The 23,148-nt window shown below is 37.0% G+C and overlaps 1 protein-coding gene across 8 annotated transcripts in view; it reads left to right on the top strand.

Moving 5' to 3' along the window:
* Nucleotides 1-16,126, top strand: part of CHST10 (carbohydrate sulfotransferase 10) — a 54,020-nt gene extending 37,894 nt beyond the window's left edge. For all 8 annotated transcript variants that reach the window (XM_074213803.1, XM_074213797.1, XM_074213802.1 and 5 more), the window contains 3 exons: nucleotides 5,216-5,450; nucleotides 9,032-9,137; nucleotides 10,887-16,126. In XM_074213803.1, the coding sequence (XP_074069904.1) occupies nucleotides 5,216-5,450; nucleotides 9,032-9,137; nucleotides 10,887-11,424 (879 nt within the window). In that variant the 3' untranslated portion in view covers nucleotides 11,425-16,126. The remainder of the gene's footprint in view (nucleotides 1-5,215; nucleotides 5,451-9,031; nucleotides 9,138-10,886) is intronic.
* The last annotated feature ends 7,022 nt before the right edge of the window (nucleotides 16,127-23,148 follow it).

The raw sequence follows: 23,148 nt of genomic DNA, 5'->3' as shown, positions 1-23,148 counted from the left end.
ATGTGCCTGACTGGATTACAAAGTATGTGGGGGGCTAAAAGGCATAGAAGACTAAAAAGAGGAGGGGAAGGTTATGATGAACTCTGAGTGCCAAGCTAAGAATTGTATCTGATCTTAAAGGTGATAAGGAGTCCCTGGAGTATATTGAGTAGGGGAATGACATGGTCAGACCTCCACTTCAGGAAACTCAATTTGGCAGCTAGATGATAGAATGATTTTATAGATATCATCACATTTACCTTCTTAACCCTGTGAGATAGGAGCTGTTATCCCCATTTTACAGATGAAAAAAAACTGAGATATATGACTAGTAGGCAGCATTCAAACTCAGGTAGAACCAGTATAGCTTAGCTACCTGAATGGTGACTTGGGCCATCCCTAATTGACATTTTTGTAGTGGGGAAATAATGTCCCAATGCTTATGCACTGAACTTCAGGATTCTGGAATAATAGAAGTTAATGCCCCTACATCTTCCTTCTTCAAGACTTCATGACTGGTACTGCAAAGTTGAAATCCTGAATTCTGGTGCCTTCCATCTGTTAATTGTCTCTGCTTTATTTATAGCTTTCTTCTATATAGACATATTGAATCCCCTGTTAGACTGTAGAGTCCTTTCTCTGTATCCTCAGTGCTTAGCACCTTCAAGGTGCTCAGTAAATGGTTATTGATTGTTTTTAGAATGAAAAAACTTGGAAAGGAATTACAGAATTTAAGAATTAGACAGTACTTTAGAATTTATTTAATTCAAAATTTCCTCCTTTAGACCAATGATAACAATTCAGATAGAAACATGGTTCCCTAACCCATGTGTAAGGGTCCCTATGAGTAACATAATAACAAAAAATTAATAGAATAAATCATTTTCTAGTGGCCAACTTTCTATTGATTCTAGACTAATTAATCATATGGATTTATGACTTATTTATTTGATGCCAATTATTGTGTTTGTTACTAGGCAATACAAAGATGAAATAGCCATTGCCCTCAGGAAGCTTACATTCTAACAACAGATTTAAGTGTTGCTAAACCCATAGCTGCAGTCTTATCAGCTTGGTAGGATCTGCTGGAGTGTAGACTTTGTTGTTCAAGCCTTCAGGGACCAGATTTGATGCCAGAATGCCAATGGAGATTTAGCAGAAAGGCAGATAAATCAAACTGACATCCATAATAGTTACTTCATATTCCTCTCCCAAATATTGTATGATTCTGGTAGTTGGGACACTGGTTAAGAGAAAGACATTAAGAAATTAAAAACTTCTGCTTTCAGTCCAAAAAGAAGGGAGAAAGGAAGAAGTCAGAGCATCATAAGGTAGTGGTGTTCAGTCATTTTAAGTCTTGTCTGACTCTTCATAACTTAATTTGGTGGGTTTTTTGGGCAGAAATACTGGAGTGGCTTGCCATTTTTTTCCCTCCAGCTTATTATACAGATGAGGAAATTGGGGTGAAGTGACTTGCCTAAGGCCACATAGTAAGTATGAAAAGAAGATAAGCCTTCCTGACAAACTTCATGAGTTTTGGCCTTAATAAAAAAAAATTAAACTACATGTATTAACCTCCAGAGTTTGCCCTAAAAGGAACTAATGGTATTAAGTCAACTTATGTTAGTCCCAAGAAGTTGGTCTTAAAAAAGAACAATAGAAATTTGGTTAGCATACAAGTTAAATAGTTCTTCTAAGCTCTGTAATCAAATGCATATTCATGAGGTAGCAATCTATCTAAGAACTGGGCCCCCCAGAATAGGCTCTTGGGATTCATATTTATAGGAAGTAGACAAAGGATCATAGAGTGATTAGCAACAGCCAATGAAATCAGTAAATGTTGTAGTTCTCTTTTCCATGTCACATCACCAAGGATCCCATCAAAGCATCTTATCTTATATTGTCTTATCTTCATTCAAGATGTCAGGGTCTTAGCAGCCACAGACTTTTATAAAACAGGAGATTCTCCTGTCCAGACTATCCATGCCATCCTCTCACAATAAAGGGCTTACAATAGGATCATCAGGCAAGTCTCTTGTTTTCCAAGGAGGAAGCTGACATCTTTACACTAAGATCTATAGTTGTTATTAGAGGGAGAGAAGCAGACAAAAATCTATACTTTCTCAATCTACTGCACTCTCTGGCTGCCCCCTTAGAGATAAAAACTATTTCTGAAGAATATAAAAAACAATAACTCACCACTCAAGTTGTATCAGGAGAGTTAAAACTAAGCCTCTCATTTTGGGCGTCCCAAGGGCCATATTAGGCCTTCTTTTCATATTCTGCAGGCAATGAAAAAGCCCAGCACTTTATAACTTGTTGGTCCTTTAACAACCATGCTTCAGGAAGGTAGGGGAAAATCAATCAATCAGCATTCATTGAGTACTCGCTGTGCTAAGAGAGAAAAGAAATAGTCCCTGCACTCTGAGAACTCACATTCTAATATCTATCTAATAACTAACATCTATTATATCTTATACATATTCAAGCATATATAAAAATGCTAGAAAACTTTTTTGGGAAGACACATTTGCAATCTTCCAATTGATGATATTCAATAGAGAGTCAGAGAGATACAGAGAAACAGTGTGGCAAAGAGGACAGAGAGTCGATTTTAGAGTGGTTCTTCTTTAATGAGTCTCCATTTTACAGAAGAGAAACTTAAGCAAATAGGAGTTAAGTGACTTGCCTAGGGTCATATAAGTGTCTGAAGTGGGATTTGAACTCAAATCTTCCTGACTCCAAGGTGGGTGCTCTATGGATTGTACAACCTAGCAGGCACACTCTAGGGGCTTGATAAATAATTCTTGATTGACCAATTGATTTAGATATAAATCTGACACCTGACAGATATCAAATTTTTAGAATCTTCTAAAGCTGAACTTTGCCCTTTCTTTAACTCAACTGATTTATCAGTAGTAATAGTGCCATTTTATTTGCTAAAAGGGGTGTTAGGAGGGCTGCCCATCCACAGTATTTCTCCTGGAAGGAGAAGAAAGATCTTGGCTTGCATGTTCTCCTTCCTTTTGACACAAAGAACAATCCTTTTGATAAGACATGATTGAAGGATCATACCGAATCTAAACCTCTTTTGCACCTAGCATTTAGGAGCAGGAGAAATTTGAATATGGAGGATATCTGGGTTTTTTTTCTTTAGATTTAGTTTCTCATGATGGAGACAAAAAAAGAAACAGCATATATATAGAGAGAGCACTTTCAAAGTTGGCAAAGCACTTTACAAATATCTCATTTTTTAAAATACACACAACAGCCCTGGGAGGTAGGTCATATTATTATCACCATTTTACAGATGGGGAAACAGAAGCAGATAGTGAATAAGTGACTTGTCAAGGATCACAGGGCCAACAACAAATTTGAAGTCAGATTTTTTTTCTGATTTTAGATCCAGTGGAGTCCACTTTATCCATTATATAATCTAGCTGCCTGAAAGGGTATCCCTACTGAAAGTTCCTTAGCTTTGAAAATTGATTCTTTTATGTTGGTCTTTGGATTACCATTTGGAGCTGGGATTGGTTGCCACTTATTGGGGAATTGCCCAGATGTTGTGGTAACATTTATCATAGGATCTATTTATTGTATCATCAGAGATGTAGTAGAGCTGCCTGGAAGTCACTGTAGAGTCTGTTTCTCCATTCTGACTGCATTTTATTTCTAGGGAAAAACCCATAAAAAAGGTGGTAACCTTTTATGAACTAAACTGTTCTTTCTCATATACAAGCAATTTAACCATGAGCTACAAAGTCTTCCATCAAAAGCATTATTGCTATCAAGAGGCAGCAATGGTACAACAGAATGGCCATACAATTTGGAGTCACAGGATTTTGTTGTTATTCAGTTATTTTTGACTCTCAGTGGTCCTATTTGGAATTTTCTTGGCAGAGATCCTAGAGTGATTTTTCATGTCCTTTAATTCATTTTATAGAGGAGGAAACTGAGGCAAACAGTTAAGTGACTTGTCCATTCACATAGCTATGAGAGTCTTCAGTTGGATTTGAACTTCGGTCTTCCTGACTCCAAATCTAGTATGCTATCCACTGCGACCACCTAGCTATTAGGGCCTATGCTCAAATCCTAGCCCTATGATAAGTACCTGTGTATTTAGGCAAATCATTTAACTTCTATGAAACTGGTTTTTCATATGCAAAACAAAAAGTTGTAGTAGATGTGCTGTAAGGTCAGTCCTAACTGTCAAATTCCATGTTCATATTATTGTGTTCATCAGAAACTTCTCCAACTATCCTTCCTGAAATATGCCTTAAAACTGTGTTTTCTCTGTTCAGAACACTGCTAAATAACTGAAGAGACAGACAAATTTTATCTGGTATCACAAGGGATCTTGACAGAGACACAGAGAGGGGAGGAGGGAGAGATAGAGGAGAGAGAATATGAAAGAATGAGAATCAGATTTAGATAGGACTCTAAGGAACTGTCCAAGTACACTCACATGGAATGGCAAGTAGGACTTTTCTTCTGTTTCTCTGTCTCAGTCGCTCTGACTCTATTGGCCTATCTCAGTGCTTTGCATGTGTGTGGTCTCTGTCTCTCTGTGTCTGGTCTCTGTCTCTCTCTATTTCTAGCTTTCTCTCTCTCTCTCTCTCTCTCTCTCTGGTCTCTGTCTCTATTTCTAGCTTTCTCTCTCTCTCTCTCTCTCTCTCTCTCTCTCTCACACACACACACACACACACACACACACACACACACACACACAGAGTTGTAGTCCAGCATCCATTTAACTTGATAGCAGGAAAGGTAAGGTAATGGTTGAATACCTTAGTCCTACTGAAGCAACTACACAGCCAGACATGTTGAGAGTCCTGCTTTTAATGGATGTGCCATTTCAGGGAAGTAATCAGGGAAGACAACATGGTAGATGTAGAGGTAGTTTGGAGCAGCAAAAAGAACACTGACTTTCAAACTCAGTGCTGAGTTAAAATCTCACCCCTGATGCTTATTAACTGTACTACCTTGGGCTAATCACTTTACCCTCTAGGCCAAAGTTTCCTCATCTGTAAAACGATAGTGTCAGACTAGATGACATTAAAGGTGCCTTGAAAGGGACATTAATCTTGAAAGAATTCTAAATCTATGATCCTAGGAACAATAGGCATGGTTCTGCCACTTCCATTTCCTAAGTCATTTGCCATATCCCCAGATCACACTTCGCCTTTCTGGGTTCAAGTCTTTGTGTCTCATCTGCTTCATTTTAAATCTTCAGCCAACTGGGAAAGTGATTTCTGGAAACCAGCTTCACCAGCCCATGGTCCACTTAGAGCGTCTGGAACTACTCAAAAATGTCTGCCGAGATGCAGCTCTGAGGAATCTCTCACACACTGCAGTTTCAAAGTTTGTCTTAGACCGAATATTTGTCTGTGACAAACACAAGATTCTCTTCTGTCAGACTCCCAAAGTGGGAAATACACAGTGGAAAAAAGTTCTAATTGTTTTAAATGGTATGTGAAGGGCTTTCAGGTCTGGGTTGATATGGGTATGTCTGGTTTGGGTAAGGGAGGGGCATGGGAAGGAAAAGAAAAAGTAAAGATGAAATCTTTTAACTTCCGAAAGAAACATTTTCTCCTACCAGGACAGCCTTGAAGATATTTATGTTTTCCCTTCTGTTTGTGTTTAAAACCATTTTTAATTGGTTGGATATTAATTTAGGCACTAATGTGTTATTTTTGTTCTTTAAAAGGATACATCCAAAACTAGTTTGCCTGAATAATACTAATAGCTGATGTCTATATGTATAGTATTTAAAGTTTGCAAAGTGTTCCATAGACATTATCTCCTTGAATGGGAAAATCTAGATAAATCTTGTTGTCAAACAACCTGACTGATTGGTCAATGATAAGTTTTTTTTCTGTGCATTTGCTAAATTTGGCATATGTCAGTCTCTATTGCAGTTATGACTTGAGCAAACTAAACTGTCTTAGTCACTCAGAAATTGCCTCCATACCAATGAGAGGTGACACCTCCACCACATTCCACTGTCTCTGAAGTCAGGGCTTAGAACCTACTTAGTTTTCCATCTGTAGACAGAGAGTTTGAGAATGAACAGGGGATGGGAAGAGAAAGAAAGCATCATCAATCTGTGCTAAGTACTTTACAAATAAGGAATTCTTCTGATTTCCTCATCAGGCATCTCCCTCATCTTCTTGACATATAAAGAGGCTATATCCTTTCTGCTGACTTGAGAACAACCTGGCCCAATGGAAATGCCTTTATATAGTGAGGTTGCTTGTCTCAAGACTCCATAAATTTGCTCGTTTACACATCTATTCACAAATGTTCATTATTCTCTTCTATGATTCAGGGTAATTGTCAATCCTTTGAATTCCTTCTTCTCTGAAAGGAGCATGTTTCAAAAAAAAAAAAAGTAATGGCAGCCCCAGAAAAAGAGAAATGAACTTAGGAGAAAAATCCAATTTGTTTTTGTTCTCCAGAATCCAACCTATTATTTATATAGCTAACTTTCTAATTTGAGGCAGTGACAAAGAGTTTGTTTTTAAGTCAGGAAGATCTAGACTCAAAGTCTGTCTCTGAGAGCTATGTGACCTTAGACAAGTCATTTAACCTCTGTACCACAGCCATCTTTTTAGACCTTCCCTATTAAACCTTGATTGCATTCTTAATAGGTAGATTACTTTAAATGTTTTAGGTCATTTGCATTTTTTAAAAACTGGTACAAAAATAGAGGAAAAAAATGAAAGCATTTATTCTTTTAGCCATAAAATTCATCATCAGTGTGAGAGATATGTTGCATAAAAAGCTGAATGAGTATTTTGGCAGCATGTCCAATCTAGCAATCTGAAAGTAAAATTTCAATGTGCATGTAAGACAGTGTATAAAAATGTCTCCCTAAGTATGCCATGGTAGCATGAGTCACAGCGTTCTGAAGAAGTAAACATCCACTTACAGGTACTGGAGTCTTAGTTGATGAACAAAAATAGATGACTAATTTGCACAGAGCTACGTAAGAAAAAAAATGAATAGCTACTTGGAAATCGTGCTTGAAATAATTCCTCATAGCATCCTGTACCTTAAGAACCAGTAAATAAGCAAGCCTATATAGGACATCTACATAGAAAATTTGATGGAGTGGATGGGACACTGGATCTGAAATGGGGAAGACCCAGTTTAGAATCTACCCATAAATAGCCCCTAGCTGGGTGATCCTGGATATAGCATTTAATCTCCCTGTGTCTTAGTTTCCCCATATATAAAATGAAGGATCTTAATGGTCTGTAAACATCCCATCCACCTCTGAATCCGTGATACAAATAATCATAAAACAGACAGGACTGCAGGCAATGTTTGAATATCTAGGGAAGATTCATAGGACCATAAACTAGAGGGGACCTCATTCCAAACACCCTCATTTTACAGATGCATAAAATTAGATTCAGAGAATAAAGCTGCCCATGGTCACAAGTCAGTGATAGAATGAACACTTTCATATTATCAGTAGCCCTCTGTGATAGGGTCTATGAGCATTATTATCTGTACTTTACAGACCAGAAAACTGAGGCATGGGAAGGTTCTAGGACTCTAGCTAAGAAGAGTAAAAATCAGGATAGCTAGTAAGTGTGTTGGTGGCCAGATTTGAAACCAGATCCTCCTGACTCCAGGGCCAGTGCCCACTGCTCAACCTAGCTGTCCTGAACTCAGGTCTTCTTGACATCACATCTGGCACTCTCTCTCTACTTGTCTATGGTAAAAACTGAAATCCTTTACCCTTTCAATTTACAGGACAAAACAAATACAGAGAAAATTTTAGAGAGGTAACAAAAAATTGGATAAAAACTTTTTAGTATAATCACCATGATTTATTCCCTTTCAGAATCTTTCCTTCTTGGAATTAGAAATAGCTTGGTGGGTACAGTGGCTGAGTCAGGAAAATCTGAGTATGAATCAGATATGTGACCCTGAGGAATCACAAACTTCTCTTTAGTCTCATTTGCTACATCTGTAAAATGGGGATAATTAATAGCACCTACTTCCTAAGATGGTTGTGAGGATAAAATGAGTTACTATTTATAAAGCACTTTGCAAACCTTAAAGTCCTCTATGAATGCTAGCTGTTATTATTATGCAATTTTTTAAACTAGTAAGTTTAAGGAAGAACAAATATGGGAAGAATCTGACTTGTAGCATTTTTTGTGTCCTTTGTCCCTTCAGTGTCTACATGATCATATCTATCTGTACGGGCTCAGAGCTGAAACTAGCAGGTTTTACAATTTCAGGTCAGAAGAAACACTACAGAGCTTTGGAAGTTGAATAGAAGGTCCTTAGTTGGATAACTATAGCAATTGTATTCTCTTTATTTATGAATTTAACCATTTTAAATTCACCATAAGCTCCAGATTCATCACAACTTTTCAGTTTTTTCCCCTCATTTGTAATCAACCACCCAGTTGTGGCTACAGGGTTTTTTAAAACTTTCTCTCATCCTGTTAATTTAGGATCTGTTCAACCCACAGTTTCTTTGGGTGATACAATGACAAGATGACTAATCGGAACTCCCTAGCTAGACCTGTAGATCCGGTAGGAAAGCTCTTCAGAACTGGTGATGATAGGTTAGCAAAATCCTCCAGAGGGAAAACTGTCAGAGCCCACGAATAGAGTTGCCAAGAATAACTGTCTCTCGCAGCATTCCAGAAATAACCTGGAGAACTTGTTGAGATAATGATACCCATAGTACTTAGTACCAGTTCTCTGTTGGCCCTCTGTGTGCCACTTTGGGTTATTATCCTCTTGTCATACTATCCAATACCCTTGGGAAGTCAGTCAGGATTCTTCCTTATGCTACCAATAAGGAAAGTGAAGACCAAGGCAGGAATTGTCCCCCTTCTCCCACCAGTGGTTGCTAGATTTAAATCTTTCCATGTTAGACTCCTTCTGAACTGAATTTGAGCACAAACTGCTGAGGGGAAAGGAACAAGAGAAGTAGGGTCTTCTCCATAGCTAAGTCACCTTTTTTTCATTAGAAGGAAGTGTCTCATCTTATCAGGTTGTTTCTTTGTTTGTTTCCCAGGAGTTTTTCCTTCCATAGAAGAGATCCCAGAAAATGTGGTACATGACCATGAAAAAAATGGCCTGCCACGTTTATCTTCTTTCAGTGACACTGAAATTCAGAAACGGTAAGAGAGATTTTTTTTCCTAAACGAGGGAGAAAGGTGTCAGAAGGAAATGAAAAATTACTTTTATTTCTCAAAATACTGATAGAACCAGTCTTCATTTAAAAGCTCAGCTCTTCATTGATCATTCATTCAAAGCTCCTCTTAATATTGAGAAAGGGCGAGGGAAAGGGGAGTGTTTGTCCATGAGTCCTTAATCATCATCTCTTCCTCCCTGCTCCCTTATTAATTAAAATACATTTTCCCTAGAGAACCAAAATTGACTTAAAATTATGTAAAGAAAAAAAAACAAGATGTTTGATCTGTGAAATCACAAATTGATATTATGGTCAGAACCAGAACGTAAAGTGTTCTAAAACCTACCATAGCAAAAGTGGTTTTGAAATTGACAGTATCCTTTTTAAAAACAGGTCTTAACTGTCTAAAATGTTTGATTATTTTATTCTACAAACCTCAGAGAATTTTGACTTAACCTGTGTTTTGATAACCAAGTATTTAAAATAAAATTCCAGTCCTTGGGAACATTTGAAAAATGCTTAAATTTTTCAACCAAGTTTCATTTATATAATCTGTGTTAAAAAATAAAGCCATTTTAAAAAACTGTTAATAGCTTTGGTTTTAGGGACAGTTTTGTACAGGCTTTTCCTATTACCCAACATGTGTTCTTGCTGCTGTTATCTGCGTCCTGATAGCTCCTACCGGGTCATTTGTCAAAGTGACAAACCAGAGCAGCCCATGGCCACAAGACATATCAGATAGCCAAAACTAAAGGAATAAGGAAAATGCTATACAAACATGTTCATTTGTTTTTATAAAGCAAACTGTAATTATTTGTGTAAACATTTCTCTAAAATTCATTCAAATACACATTACATTTTTCCCCTGGCTCAGATTTAAATAAAATCTAAGTTTATTTTTACATGTACCTCTACAATTTTTCTTTCTTTCAAAGAGAACTGATTTTAGCGGCGTGTGTGTGTGTGTGTGTGTGTGTGTGTGTGTGTGACACACATACACATATATTTAGAGCTATATTGAAATTGGTTAGTTTTGTTTGTTAATTGACATTGACCCCAGTTAGAGTAATGGTTAAGGGGAGAAAAGAATTGTTAACTATGCTGTCACTGATTTAACATATTTTCCTTAAATATTCCACCTACCAAGGGACCATATTTTTAATGGATTTTGATCCTGTCTAGTTGATGTTGTTGTTCAGTCATTTTCAGTCATGTCCTACACTTCATGACCTTGTTGGGGGCTTTCTTGGCAAAAACTGAAGTGATTTGCCATCTCCTTTTCCAGTCCATTTTACAAATAAGGAAACTGAGGCAAACAGGGTTAAGTAACTTTCCAGGGTCACATAGTTAGTAATGTCTAAATTTAAGGCCCATGTTCTATCCATTGCACCAGTGAGCTGTCCAGTTTATTCTCAGTAGCTATTTAGAGTACAGATTCATGAAACAAAACAACAAATCTTTATCAAGTGCCTGCTATACTCTGCTACTCATTCTAAGTTCTAAGTCTCTTTGCATTTTTTTCTCCCTTCTTTTTTCTAGGTAGCTCAAACTACCTTATAAAATGGACAGACTTAACATAATCAGCCCTTAAGGACCTTTCTCTCCAATGAAAAGGGACCATACCCTTTACATTTTGAAATCACAAAATATGGTTAGACAGAGTTTTCTTTCACCCTATTACTGTAAAAATTTCCTTCATTCCTGTACTAATTGATTTTTCCTTTTTTTTCTTTAGTTTGAAATCATACTTCAAATTTTTTATTGTAAGAGATCCCTTTGAAAGACTCATTTCTGCTTTTAAGGACAAGTTTGTACATAATCCTAGGTTTGAACCTTGGTATCGGCATGAGATTGCTCCTGGCATCATTAGAAAATATAGAAAGAATCGAACAGAAACCAGGGGTCTTCAGTTTGAGGACTTTGTGCGTTACCTGGGGGACCCAAACCATAGGTGGCTAGATCTTCAGTTTGGGGACCACATCATTCATTGGGTAACCTATGTAGAACTCTGTGCACCCTGTGAAATTAACTACAGTGTGATTGGACACCATGAGACCTTAGAGGAAGATGCTCCATATATCCTGAAGGAAGCTGGAATTGATCATCTAGTATCTTACCCAACAATTCCACCAGGCATCACTGTGTATAACAAGACCAAGGTGGAACACTACTTCCTGGGTGTAAGCAAAAGAGATATTCGCCGACTATATGCACGTTTTGAAGGGGACTTTAAACTCTTTGGTTATCAGAAGCCAGACTTTTTGTTAAACTGATGCCTGGGACTTATGAAGAGAGAAGTGTCTTCCTTAAACAAAGGATATCCAGCTGTGTACTTGAACCCAGAACTGATTTTCTGAACTGCACCTTTAATTTCTAAAATTCTCAATTGATAACCATTGGCCAGTTGTTAGCTGTTTGGCATGTGAAATGGAACCCCTCTTGGTAGTCATTCTTCATTTGTGCATGGGGACACTGAGTGACACCATGGTAACCTGATTATCCCTGTCCTTCCTTTTCCCCCAGGAACAAAAGTAAGAATTTAATATGCAAAGAGGGGTGAGAGTAAGGAGAATTATACAGTTTTAAGAGTGATTTTGGACATCAATCGAAGAGAAATACTTAATATATAATGAACTAATGGACTGTAGGTGGAATTATCATTTGTGAGTTACCAGTAATGATAGCTAGTACAGACAGGAAGAATAGAGAAGTTACAGGCTGTGAAAATTGTAAAGACTGATATTTGATGGTAAAATTATACCTCTGGGTTTCATTTTTTTTTTCACTTTTAAAAAAATTGAGGAAAGATTTATTTTTTCCCATAGCCATACTGGAATTTGGTTTCTTCCCCACTCCAACTCAGTTATGTTCCAAAGAGTAGCTTCAGGAGGTTTTCTTAATGGAGAAAAGGCAGCTGTGTAATGATGTTCTAAAATCTGAGCCTTTGCTGGCCAAGCAGTTTACCTGATCCAGTCCAAAAGTTCCAAAGATCATAGTATTAGATTGCATGAGATGAAAAGGGAGAATGTGGATTGTTCTTTCTGAAAAAGGGAATTCTTTGTAGGCATTAAGAAAAGTTTAGAATAATTTTTTAAAATCTTTTAGATTTTGAAATCTGTCTTTGCTCTGGATTTAATAAATATCAATCCTGATGCTGCTTTTTAAACATTCTACCCATCAGCAACCAATATGTGAATGCCTGGCTCTGAACAGGGGCAGTATGGAAATGGGGTGCTTGGTAGGTTCTCCTACTACTTCTTCCAAGTGCCTCTCCTGGTTCTGAGTCTGTATCATTAATGTACTAGGAAGACAGGGATGTTATTCATTCTCCTTGCCTTAGAGCTCAGTAAAATGCCCTAGAGTGGGACCATGGCTTCTACTTGCATTTCTAAAAATTGTGAGTGTGATTTCACCAGCAATAAAATCCAGCAACATTGAATTGTTTGCTGGCTCCTTGTGGATTAAGATTGTTATTCACAATTTTAACAGTCTCAGAGTAGATCCCTGAGGTGAAAGTGACAACAGGCAGAGGATGACCCTTATCCCTGGACTATCAGTCTCTCTCTAAGGATTGGAGGGGAAGAAGTGCAATTTTTCAGATATGACTATTTCCACCATAGCTAAAGAAATGTCCTAGGCTAGGAAATAGAAAATTCTCCACATAATATTCCATCTGAAGGTGGAGTTGGTTTTTTTTTAAGGATAGAAATCTCTCTAACATGAAACAAAATAAGATTTGACCCACTCCATATTGTTGAGGTGGCAGCCTTCTCTCTCCCTTTCCCCTCTCCCTCCTTTTCCCTCTCTCCCTTCTTTCCTCCACCCCACCTCTCACTCTGTCTCTCCATCTCTGTCAGGCTATCTTTCTTTCACTTTGTTACGCAGATTGATAATGGTAATATGAGCCAGTATAAAGGAAGCTGTTAAGTCTCAGATACAATATGGCCTGGAAATAAGCTGCAAATGCATCTTCTGTAACCTGCCTTTTGAATGGTATTGTGCATATGTGTGTAATATCTTAGGCTGTCAAATGATACCAGTAATGGCAAGAGAGGTCCAGGAAACAAGCAGGATGATATAAAGCAAAGTTGTTGGATTTGGGGACAAAAAACCTGGGTTCAAATTCTGACCTTATTACCTATGTGATTTTGGGTAAGTCATTTGACTTCCATAGGTCCTAGTTTTTTCATCTGTACAGTGAAGGGGTAGTGGCTGGGATTCTTTCCACCTCCAAAGGATTCCATGATCTTTATAACCAGCCATACAATTTGCCCTGATGGCATCCTATGGAAGTAAAAATGGACCTCAATACTTGAAAATATGTAAGAAAAAATAAGATTTAAAATATGTGCCAAATCTGACATGTGCTGCAGCTCAGAAAAAGGTAAAATAATAATAATAATAATAATAATAACAGCTGGATGTCATCCCAGACACATCTTGACACACCAATTGGTCTAAGTGATTGATAATTGTTAACAGGAGGGTGTAAAGTAGCAAAAGCTAAAATGCTCTTGTGGTGGGTTTTGGGCTTTTTGTTTGTTTGTTTGTTTTTGAGAGATGCAATTACAGAGTCATAGACTTGTTAGTCCTTAACCAATGTGTAAAGGATGTAAACCCTTGAGTTATTTTTATACAAAGTCTTAGCCAAATCTATTATTGAATACATTTCAGACCTAATGACTTGATTGATTACCTCTTTGCTGACTTAAAACATAACAGTGTGAATAATGTTATTGTGAATTAAGGCCTTAAGGTTAGTCCTAATAAAAAACAAAAAACAAGACAAAAAGATAATTTTTTCTTTCTAAAATGAACTTGAGGATATTTCTCAATATCTTGCTAGTTACCTTTAGGGAGAAAGCACACCTGGCTAATAATGCTCTAAATGCTGAGCCTTTGATTGCCAAGCAATTTAGTCAATCCAGCTCAAGAATTCTTTTGTGAAATGTTCCTGATATTATATCTGTCCAAGTTCATCAATCCCAAAAGTTGCAGGAAATTTGCTTAGAAGAATGTGTGGCCCACTTGTGATAAGGAGAAGCCTGGTACTAAGATCTATAAACTTCATCCAGTGTCATTTCATCAAATATTTATTGAGATCACTGTTATGGATAAAGCCCTCATTTAGACACTTGATAAATGGGTGTTATGACAAGCAACTTAATGTAATGGGGTACTACAGTGGACTGGAAGTCAGGGAGAACTGAGTTCAAATCCCACTTTATTGCAATACTATTTGCTGTGTGACCTTGGTTAATTAATCTGTAATATGATAGAGTTGGCTTTGTTAGCTTCTAAGTTCCCTTCTAGCTCAAAACCTATGATCTTAATATGTGTTGCAGGAGGGCAGAGGGAGATGTGCACAGTTCTTGGAGTCAGAAGACTAAAGATATATCTGGATTTGTAAAACAATAGGGAAGACCTCCAATACTACAACATCAGTTGCCAATGTACTATATAAAAAAATGTATTTGTGTGTGTGTGTGTGTATATATGTATATATATATATATACATATATATATATATATATATATATGCCACACATGATTTGTATACATTATACACATAGACCCAAGTTTCTCCACTGATTAGTCTTTCACAGAGGGATGAACATTACTATTGAAGTTTCATTTCAAATGACATCCATCAATTTTAATTCCTTCAAACATGATAGAATTGTCATGAGCCATGAACAAAGGAGAACTCACTGCATGTCCTAATTGCAGTATGTTTAATGTTGTTAAACTTGATTGAAGGTAGAGGCCTTTGGAGATGCTACATTTGTTAATAGATTAAAGCAAAGACAACAGCAGTGAGTAAATCTGGTGGAAGCAATGAGGAGAAATGTCAAGGTACAGGGAGGAACAGCCCAGAGAGAAGGGAGTGTATCCTGGAGTTCACCAGATAAGGATTGTGAGATGATGTTTAAGTCTTGTGTTAAAAGAAAAAAAAAGACAGAAGAAGCAAGTCTGTCTCCTAAAAAGTATTTTAAGTCAAGGAAGACAATTTCCAAATTTAAATATTTAATGTTGTCTGTGCCATGAGCTAATGTTCTCTGCTAACAGAGCCAAAAGGAGTTGTCATACTTCTTGCTCCCCACTGGCGTTTTCATATTTTCCCCTTGCTGTCACTCAGTAATCTCTTCTCCTTTGAAGCACATACCATCTGGCTTTTATCACTTTTATCATTCTTAAGGAGAGGTTAGTCTAGATAAACTCCTAAATTGGGAATACTGATTCTGTTCCTTTTATTATCTGTGCTCTTGGCCCATTGTTGGATCTTGCCAATTATTATACCCACACATTTGAGACAGAGAAGAAAATGTAAGATTCTATGATTTTTTTAAGCTTAAAAAAATTATATCCTACTTTCTCCAGGGTCATACTTCTAGTAAGTATCTGGAGGCAAGATCTTAACTCAGGTCTTCCTGATTCCAAGTTCAGCATTCTATTCATTATACCACTGAGTCTAAGTGCTCTCAAGCAAAACATGCCTTCTACCTCCAAGAATGTCTTGGTTAATATAGCTAGGTCAGGAGGAGGCTTGGAAAACTCATTCCTGAAATGTATTTCTTCCTCATCACCTTTCATTATCCCCATCTGCCTTTCAAGTTAAGTGCATGTGTCACAGCATGAAGATATCCTTGGTTTCTTTCCCCTCTACCCCACCCCCCAAGTATTCTTTCCCTTGATAAAATTTTTTTGGACACTTTGCCTAGATCTTTCTTTACACCATTTCATCTTGCCATGTATTATAACTGTGGTTCTCAAAGTGTGATCCAGGGAACCCTGAGACCTTTTCAAGGTGGAGCAGAAGGTCAAAACTATTTTCAAAAATAATACCAAAACATTTTAATTTCCAATACAGTGTAGTTGTTTGTCCTTCATTTCAAAGAGGACCAATGATATCATCTTGTGTGCATTGGATTTAACTAAGGCAGAATTGCACAAAGTCATCAGATTCATTCTTTCTTCCAGAATCATTCAAGTCCAGTGACAAGACAAAAGTCAGGATGACTGGTGATGGCCCAGGATGCAGTGGATGATCTGTAATGTCTGACCAAGTTCTAAGTACTACACAGTTCATGCTTTTGTGATCATTAAAATAAACTGTTCTCAACTGCCCATTAGGTCAGAGAAAGTCTTCTATACTTCAGACAGTTAACTCCCTAATACTAACAGTTTTGGGGACTAAGTTACCCTCAACCTGATTTAGCCCATCTGGCAAGACAGTTTTACTGGTGTATGGTCACTGAGCACACTGCAACTTCAGGGAGCCATAGATGAGAGTTGAGGACCAGGTAGACATTAAAAGTGGATCAGCATTCCTTTTTGAAAAGGGCTTGGCAAGCCTCATACCAGAGGTGCTAGTTTTCCTTGAACAACCCCATACACCTCATCTAATTTCTAATATGGTAAATAGAGATTTAATTCACATAAACAAAAGCTTTGGGGTGGGAGGCCGAGTCCTCAATAATTTTTAACAGTGTCAAGGAATCCTGACACTAACAAGCTTGAGAACTACTTTTTGGCAATATTGTAACTCTTCCCACCCTCTTCCTCAAACAAAACCATGAGCTCCTTGAATACAAAGCCTTAATCTTTTAATCATTCTTCATCTGGTCTTTTGCATGGTGCCTTGCCCAAAAGAGGATGCTTAAATAATCAAATCTGTGCCAAATGACCTATCTTTTTATTTCACTTCTCTCATAATGAATATGCTGGTTTCATTCAGAGGCATTATATGGAATGTCTTGAACCATGAAATTCTTCAGAAACCATGCCATCTATTTTCATTGTCTTCATATCCTCATTGTCATCATCTGCTTCAAAGAATCTATGCATGAAAATTCTATTCCAATGACAACCCTCTACCCTTCTAGTTCCCTCACTCCATTATCCCTCAATGTATCTATGATGCCTATATAAGTACTCCATCCAATAGTAGATATCACAATTCCTCCTGGGAGATTCTTAGCCACAGCCTCATGTTCTCGGCTGTCCATTAGGCGGCTGCCCAGAGAGGATCCTCTACTCAATAACTGCATAAAGAACCAGATAGCTAAAGACCTTTCCCTAAACCATTTGTATTTTAGCTACTATTGTAGATTACATCTACAGCCATCTTTTATTCTTTGCCCTTAGTATGGGACTGGTCCATCCATTTTTCTAATTGTACATTTCCTATCTATCACTGAATTTTGAGCCCTAGTTCTCCTACTTGCTGCCTGTGTGACTATAGGTAAATCATTTCTTCTAGAACTAACTTTAAGTTATCCTCTCTTCACAGCAATCTGGATTTTCTATATTCAGTTCCCACTCACCTCCATTCCACTTTTTCTTATACTAAGTTTGTAAGGGAAATAAGTCTGGGGTTGAAATGGCCCCTTAGAAAGTTCATAGACTTTTTCTAATTGTCTTTGTTGAGATTAAAAAGAAGTCTCCTCCTGCTTTAAGGAATGGAAGACTGGGAGCAGACCAGACAAGACCACACAATAAAAAGGCATAAACCTCTTTTTAGGCTCCTCAGCATTCCTTTGGTATCTCTGAATAAAGAATATGCAAAGTAACAAGGCTGGGATTTGTTTGAAATATCCCACTCCCCTGGATTTGATAAGAACTTAAATTTGGAGAAGTCAAATTGACTTGACTTATGCACAATGTAATTGGTTTGCTTTATAATCCTTTGTATTTTATGCCTTTAAAAAAAGCATTTTTTTTTTCCAAGAAAGGGTCCATGGTTTATACTATACTGCCAAAATGGTCCAAAACATGAAAAAGTTTACAGACTCCTGGAATAGAGGAATTCTAGGGTACCTTGCAACTTTAAATACTACAATCCAAAAGTAAAACTATAAACAACCTATATTAGTAGTAATCCTTAGTGTCAGAGATGGTATGGAAATGTTCATCCATTCATTTATAGCCAAGAGAAAGCAGTTTTGACTAGAGAGATTTTTTCAAAGGATTATCTAGAATAATAACAGCTAATATCAAAGTTTAGAGCACTAGACCTGAAGTCAGGAAGCCCAGAATTCAAATCTAACCTCAAATGCTAAATCAAGTATCCTATGATTTTATACCCTAAATTTCTAGATCACTTTCACTAGTTCACTTATTCTTTGACCTACAACCCTTTATCTTGCTTCTCAACTTCATTCTTATCCACCCCCAGTGTCTCTTGCTTTTAACCAAACCTGCCCCAATTCTTTTGGATCCCTTGCCCCCCAGCTGGAAGCCACCAAGAGGAACTTGGAGCTACAGAAATATTTTCTTCCACTGTTGGCCGATGGCAGAAGTGAAGAGTAATCAATCCCCTATTTATTTGTCAGTTTCTCTTAGCAAATGTATTAAATTTCCAAATGGTTAAAGTGATGCTTATTTCTTCAGGAATATAATAGCCACGCTCACAGGTATACACATCTCTTGAAGGAGCCCATCTGCAAGGCATACCTAAGAGTCTTTGCCATTAAGAGAGCAAAATTGATGTTAAAGTGAATGGTAGTTGTATGAATGTCAACTTACCCTGACATAGAAATGAGGACAAGGTATCTCTTTCTGTGGAGAGCAAACTACTTTTCTTCCACTCAGGGATCTAATGTCATTGAAGTGCTTTTCTTGAGCCAAGGCTTTTGAAAGAAAGAGAAATAGATTAGCCACTAAAGAGAACTCAACAGAGTAACCTCCAGTAGTAACTCATTAGGGTATACAAAAGAAAGTATGGCAATGAGTGTCAGTGGACATTTTCAGATGCTATTCCTAATTGCTGAGAGGCAGAGCTTAAGCAATACTGCTTTGTGGAGGTGTAAGGAAATATCCCAGTCAGAAATAGGGGCAGCATTTAAGGATAATTTCCTTAGATTCTAATAAGCCCATGTCCCAGATCTGTCTAAAGTGAACCCCCCCTCTCTCAGTGGCTGCCACAACCACAGCTAGCTTCTAGAAGTGACTTTCCTCCTAGAATTAACTCTCTAGTGCTGAATGGGCTCCAGTGTCTTCCCTCATTCTCTGCTAAGGAGAAATTTAAGTTTCTAAAAAAGAAATTGACTTGAAAACTAATGGTAAGTAAATACAAAACCATAAAACTCATGATTCACAGGGCAAAGAAATAAAAAAGGATTTTGATCAGTCTCCTCAGGATTCCTTTTTCTGGCACTAAGTGTTTTCTTAGAACCTGGGCTCTGGATACACTAAGCATAATACACTGGAAATGACTCCTAAATAAATCTAGCTTTAGCTATTAGAAAGAAAATCACTTTGACTATATATCTTAGTGGAGACAAAAAATATCCTTAAAATAGCAAGCACTATGATACCATTCTATTGACAAATATTTACTAAATTATGTGTTCAAAATACAAAACCAAAAATTCACAAAACAAAACAAAAAAAATCCCTGCCTTCAAAGAATTTACATTCTATTAAAGGAAACAACATGTCTACACTAAATTACACAAAACATAGATAGGAAACTAGACCTATGATTTCATTAAGTATAAAGAATTCCTAGATGAGCTGATTCCTATTACCAGTGTATATTGGTATGCTCTCTGCAACTTGGAGCCTCAGAGAATTGTCTACATCATTAAGAGATTCTAACCTGCCCAGGATTTCAGCCAGTATTTTTCAGAGGACAGACTTGAAATCAGGTCTTTCCTGGCTTTAACCTCAGTTCTCCATCCACTATGGCACATTGCCTCTCTCATAACAAAATCAATACAAGGAAAATTCAGTTAAAACAGACTAACAGCAAATAGAGAGCACTGGACCTGGAGTCAGGCAGACCAGAGTTCAAATTTAACCTTAGATATTTATTATCTGGGCAAATCAGTTGAGGAAATGAGGCAGACAGAGGTTAAGTGACTTGTTAAGGTTCATAAACTAGGAAGGGCCTGTGGGCAGATTTGAACTCCAAGGCCTTCCAATATTCTGAATGCCTCTAAAAAGAGGAAAATTTAATAGTCACTGAGCTAACTGAAGGCTATGAGTTTAAAAAAAAGAGCCTAGATATCGTATTTCAAGAAATCATTAAAGAAAACTGCCCATATCTATTAAAAAAGAAAGCAGAATGGAAACATTCTAGCCAGGATCATTATAACCAGAGTGTCTTGTTGGTCAAAGTAAAAATACTGCAAGTAGTCAAAAAGAAAGAATTCAAGTACTAAAGGATCACAGTTTAATGTACAATTTAGCAACTATTACTATAAAGCAAGAGATAGCTTGGAAAACAATATTACAGAAGACATAAAATAGAGGCCTATAATGAAAATTAGAATAGCTAGCAAAGTTGGGGGAAAATGAACCTTTGATGAACATTCTTAATGAAAATACCAAAGTTGCATAGAAACTCTAAAGCACAAACACAAGGTGTCAGAACAAACATAAGAAAGTAAACTTGAATGAACAAACAAGGAGATAAAATAGGACATGTTAATTTAGGAATGTAAAAACATCTGTACCCTCCAGATTCTATCATCATCAGGGGTCAAAAGGGTGTCTTAATTAGGAAAAAAAATGGTGTGGGAGTGGTTCTGTTATATCTAAACAACAAAGAAAGGGAGGAGAAGAGCATTACACTGGGTGGCAGGGAGTAGCAAGGGAGATTAGGAAAATATCTCATACAATTTGAATCTGCATCTCCAAGTCTATTAAACAAGGAAGAAGGGATGGAGGAATAACTGACACTTTAGCTCTAATATGAACTGTTCAAAACAGAACACATAGACATAAATACACATCAACCAAAACAGAATCAATGAAGGAAAGGGGAAAGGGGAAGGGAGAATAAGAGGAAGAGTATAGTAAGGGTGTGGTGGATAAAAGATAAAAATGACTGAGAAAACAAAGGTTTGATCTTCTAAGCATATGGATTTATTAAATAATACCTGACAAATGTCTAACATACCAGGAACAGGCACCTCCCTCAGTTTAGGGCTAGACCCTAATACAGAGGTAAACAGACTTTTACACATTAAAAGCAATCTATCAAATAATGCTAATTATTGAAATGGAAACAATACAACATATAGCAATCTGATATCTGGATATCAGTTAGATAACTGGATGAAAAGATTAGAGACTTAAATTGGGAGAGGCAAAGTGAATTATAATTACCTGAAATCAGAAAAGGAGGTGTCCCACTCCCAAGCATCCCATTCCCAACTAAAGAAAGATGGAATAAAAACAAATTGATTAGTATAGAACTAATCTTCATATAGGACATAGGGTTACTCAAGATATATAGTTTTGAAAAAACTCCTTGCATCAATCTTTGGATCTGAACTGCTTTCTGAGCATAACCTAGGTCCTTAGTTAAGAGTCATTAAACAGCAGGTAGAGGTGATCCAGTTTCCCAGTCACTCAGAACTAGGTTCAAATAACACAATAAGGTTTACTCCCAATTCCCACAATTGAATAACATTTTCTCAGAAGACAGAAATTGGAGACACATAATCGAATAGCAAGGAAACTGAGTTTAGATCCAGAATTGAGTCACAATATGAAGTCAGTGTGATTCACTCAATTGCCATAATCAACTACATGTGGTCCTAATTCCCTCAACCTCTTCAAGAGAGAAATTCTAAGTAAAACAAACTTTAATGATATCTAAAAATATTTTTAACTTTTTTTTCAATGGAATTGGAATAGTAGATGTGATGGTATATTATTATACTATAAAAAATAATGAAGGGAATAGTTTCAGAGAAACCTGGAAGACATACATGATTATGTACAAATTGAAATAAGTAGAGTCAGTAGAACAATTTATACAATGATAATATTATGAAGATAAACAATTTTGAAATAATTAGGAATTAACAACAAGCCCAGTGAACATGCTTCCCACCTCCTGATAGAAAAGTAAATGATTCAGAGTGCAATAATAAGACATACACTTTTTTGGATATGGTCAATATGGAAATTTGTCTTGTTTGACAATTCATGTTTATAACAGGGGCTTTGTTTTCCTTTCCTCAACAGAAGTAGAAGAAGAGTATTGTAGATGGGAGGGAGAGAGAGAAAAAGAGAAAATTGTGGTTTTGCCAATTAAAAAACAAAATTTATGCTTTAAAAATTGTATACACAAACTTTCAGAGTCAATCTTAATTTGCATCATCAGTTACTCTTCCTTTTAGGAACTCTTATCTTAAAATAAATTCCAATTCTGCAAAATACTAAATGACTCAACTTCTAACAGAGAAGCTTTCTTCCATTCACAGTACTGTTAGCTTTTGCCTCTACTTCTCTCTAGTTTCCTCAGTTTATTTTTATGTCTAAAGCAGTAGCCTAAGTATGATCTAGCTCTTGGTTAAAGCTGATTCTCCATTTACAGAAAGGTTTACTTCATTCCATATATAAAAACCTGTTCAGATCATCTCCTTCCTTATGACTCTCCTAGCAACCAAAACCAAATTATGCTCTCTCCAAAACTCCTGACACTTCTCAGAACTATCTCAGAGCTCTTGGTGATAGTGTTAGAGAACTTGTAGACCTTTACTCACTGGAAAAGCTGGGATAACAGTCATATTCTGGACCTAATAAACTTGAATATTTCTTCCCACACCTCCAGACAAAGAGAGCTTCAGTCAAGCTGAAAATTCATTAGTCACTCAGGTCCTTTAATCAAAGTCATCACTGGGGTGGCTAGGTGGTGCAGTAGATAAAGCACTGGCCCTGGAGTCAGGAGTACCTGGGTTCAAATCCAATTTCAGACACTTAATAATTACCTAGCTGTGTGGCCTTGGGCAAGCCGCTTAACCCCATTTGCCTTGCAAAAACCTAAAAATAAAATAAAATCAAAGTCATCACCACTCTATAACACAAAAATTTTTAAATTACAATCTGTAGCATTGGCTCCCACCAGCCTACTCCTCCCCTGACAAAACCCTGGAACTCATTATTTTCCATATTTTTTAAAATATTTCAATATTTTCCATTTATTCATAACCATAATACCAAGATCCCTCCAATCACTCTGTACTGGACTATGACAG

Source organism: Macrotis lagotis, chromosome 1, assembly GCF_037893015.1.
Source record: "Macrotis lagotis isolate mMagLag1 chromosome 1, bilby.v1.9.chrom.fasta, whole genome shotgun sequence".
NCBI classification, from domain to species: Eukaryota; Metazoa; Chordata; class Mammalia; order Peramelemorphia; family Peramelidae; genus Macrotis; species Macrotis lagotis.
The sequence above is the reverse complement of the archived record's forward strand: the minus strand, read 5'-3'. Positions and strand labels throughout refer to the sequence as shown.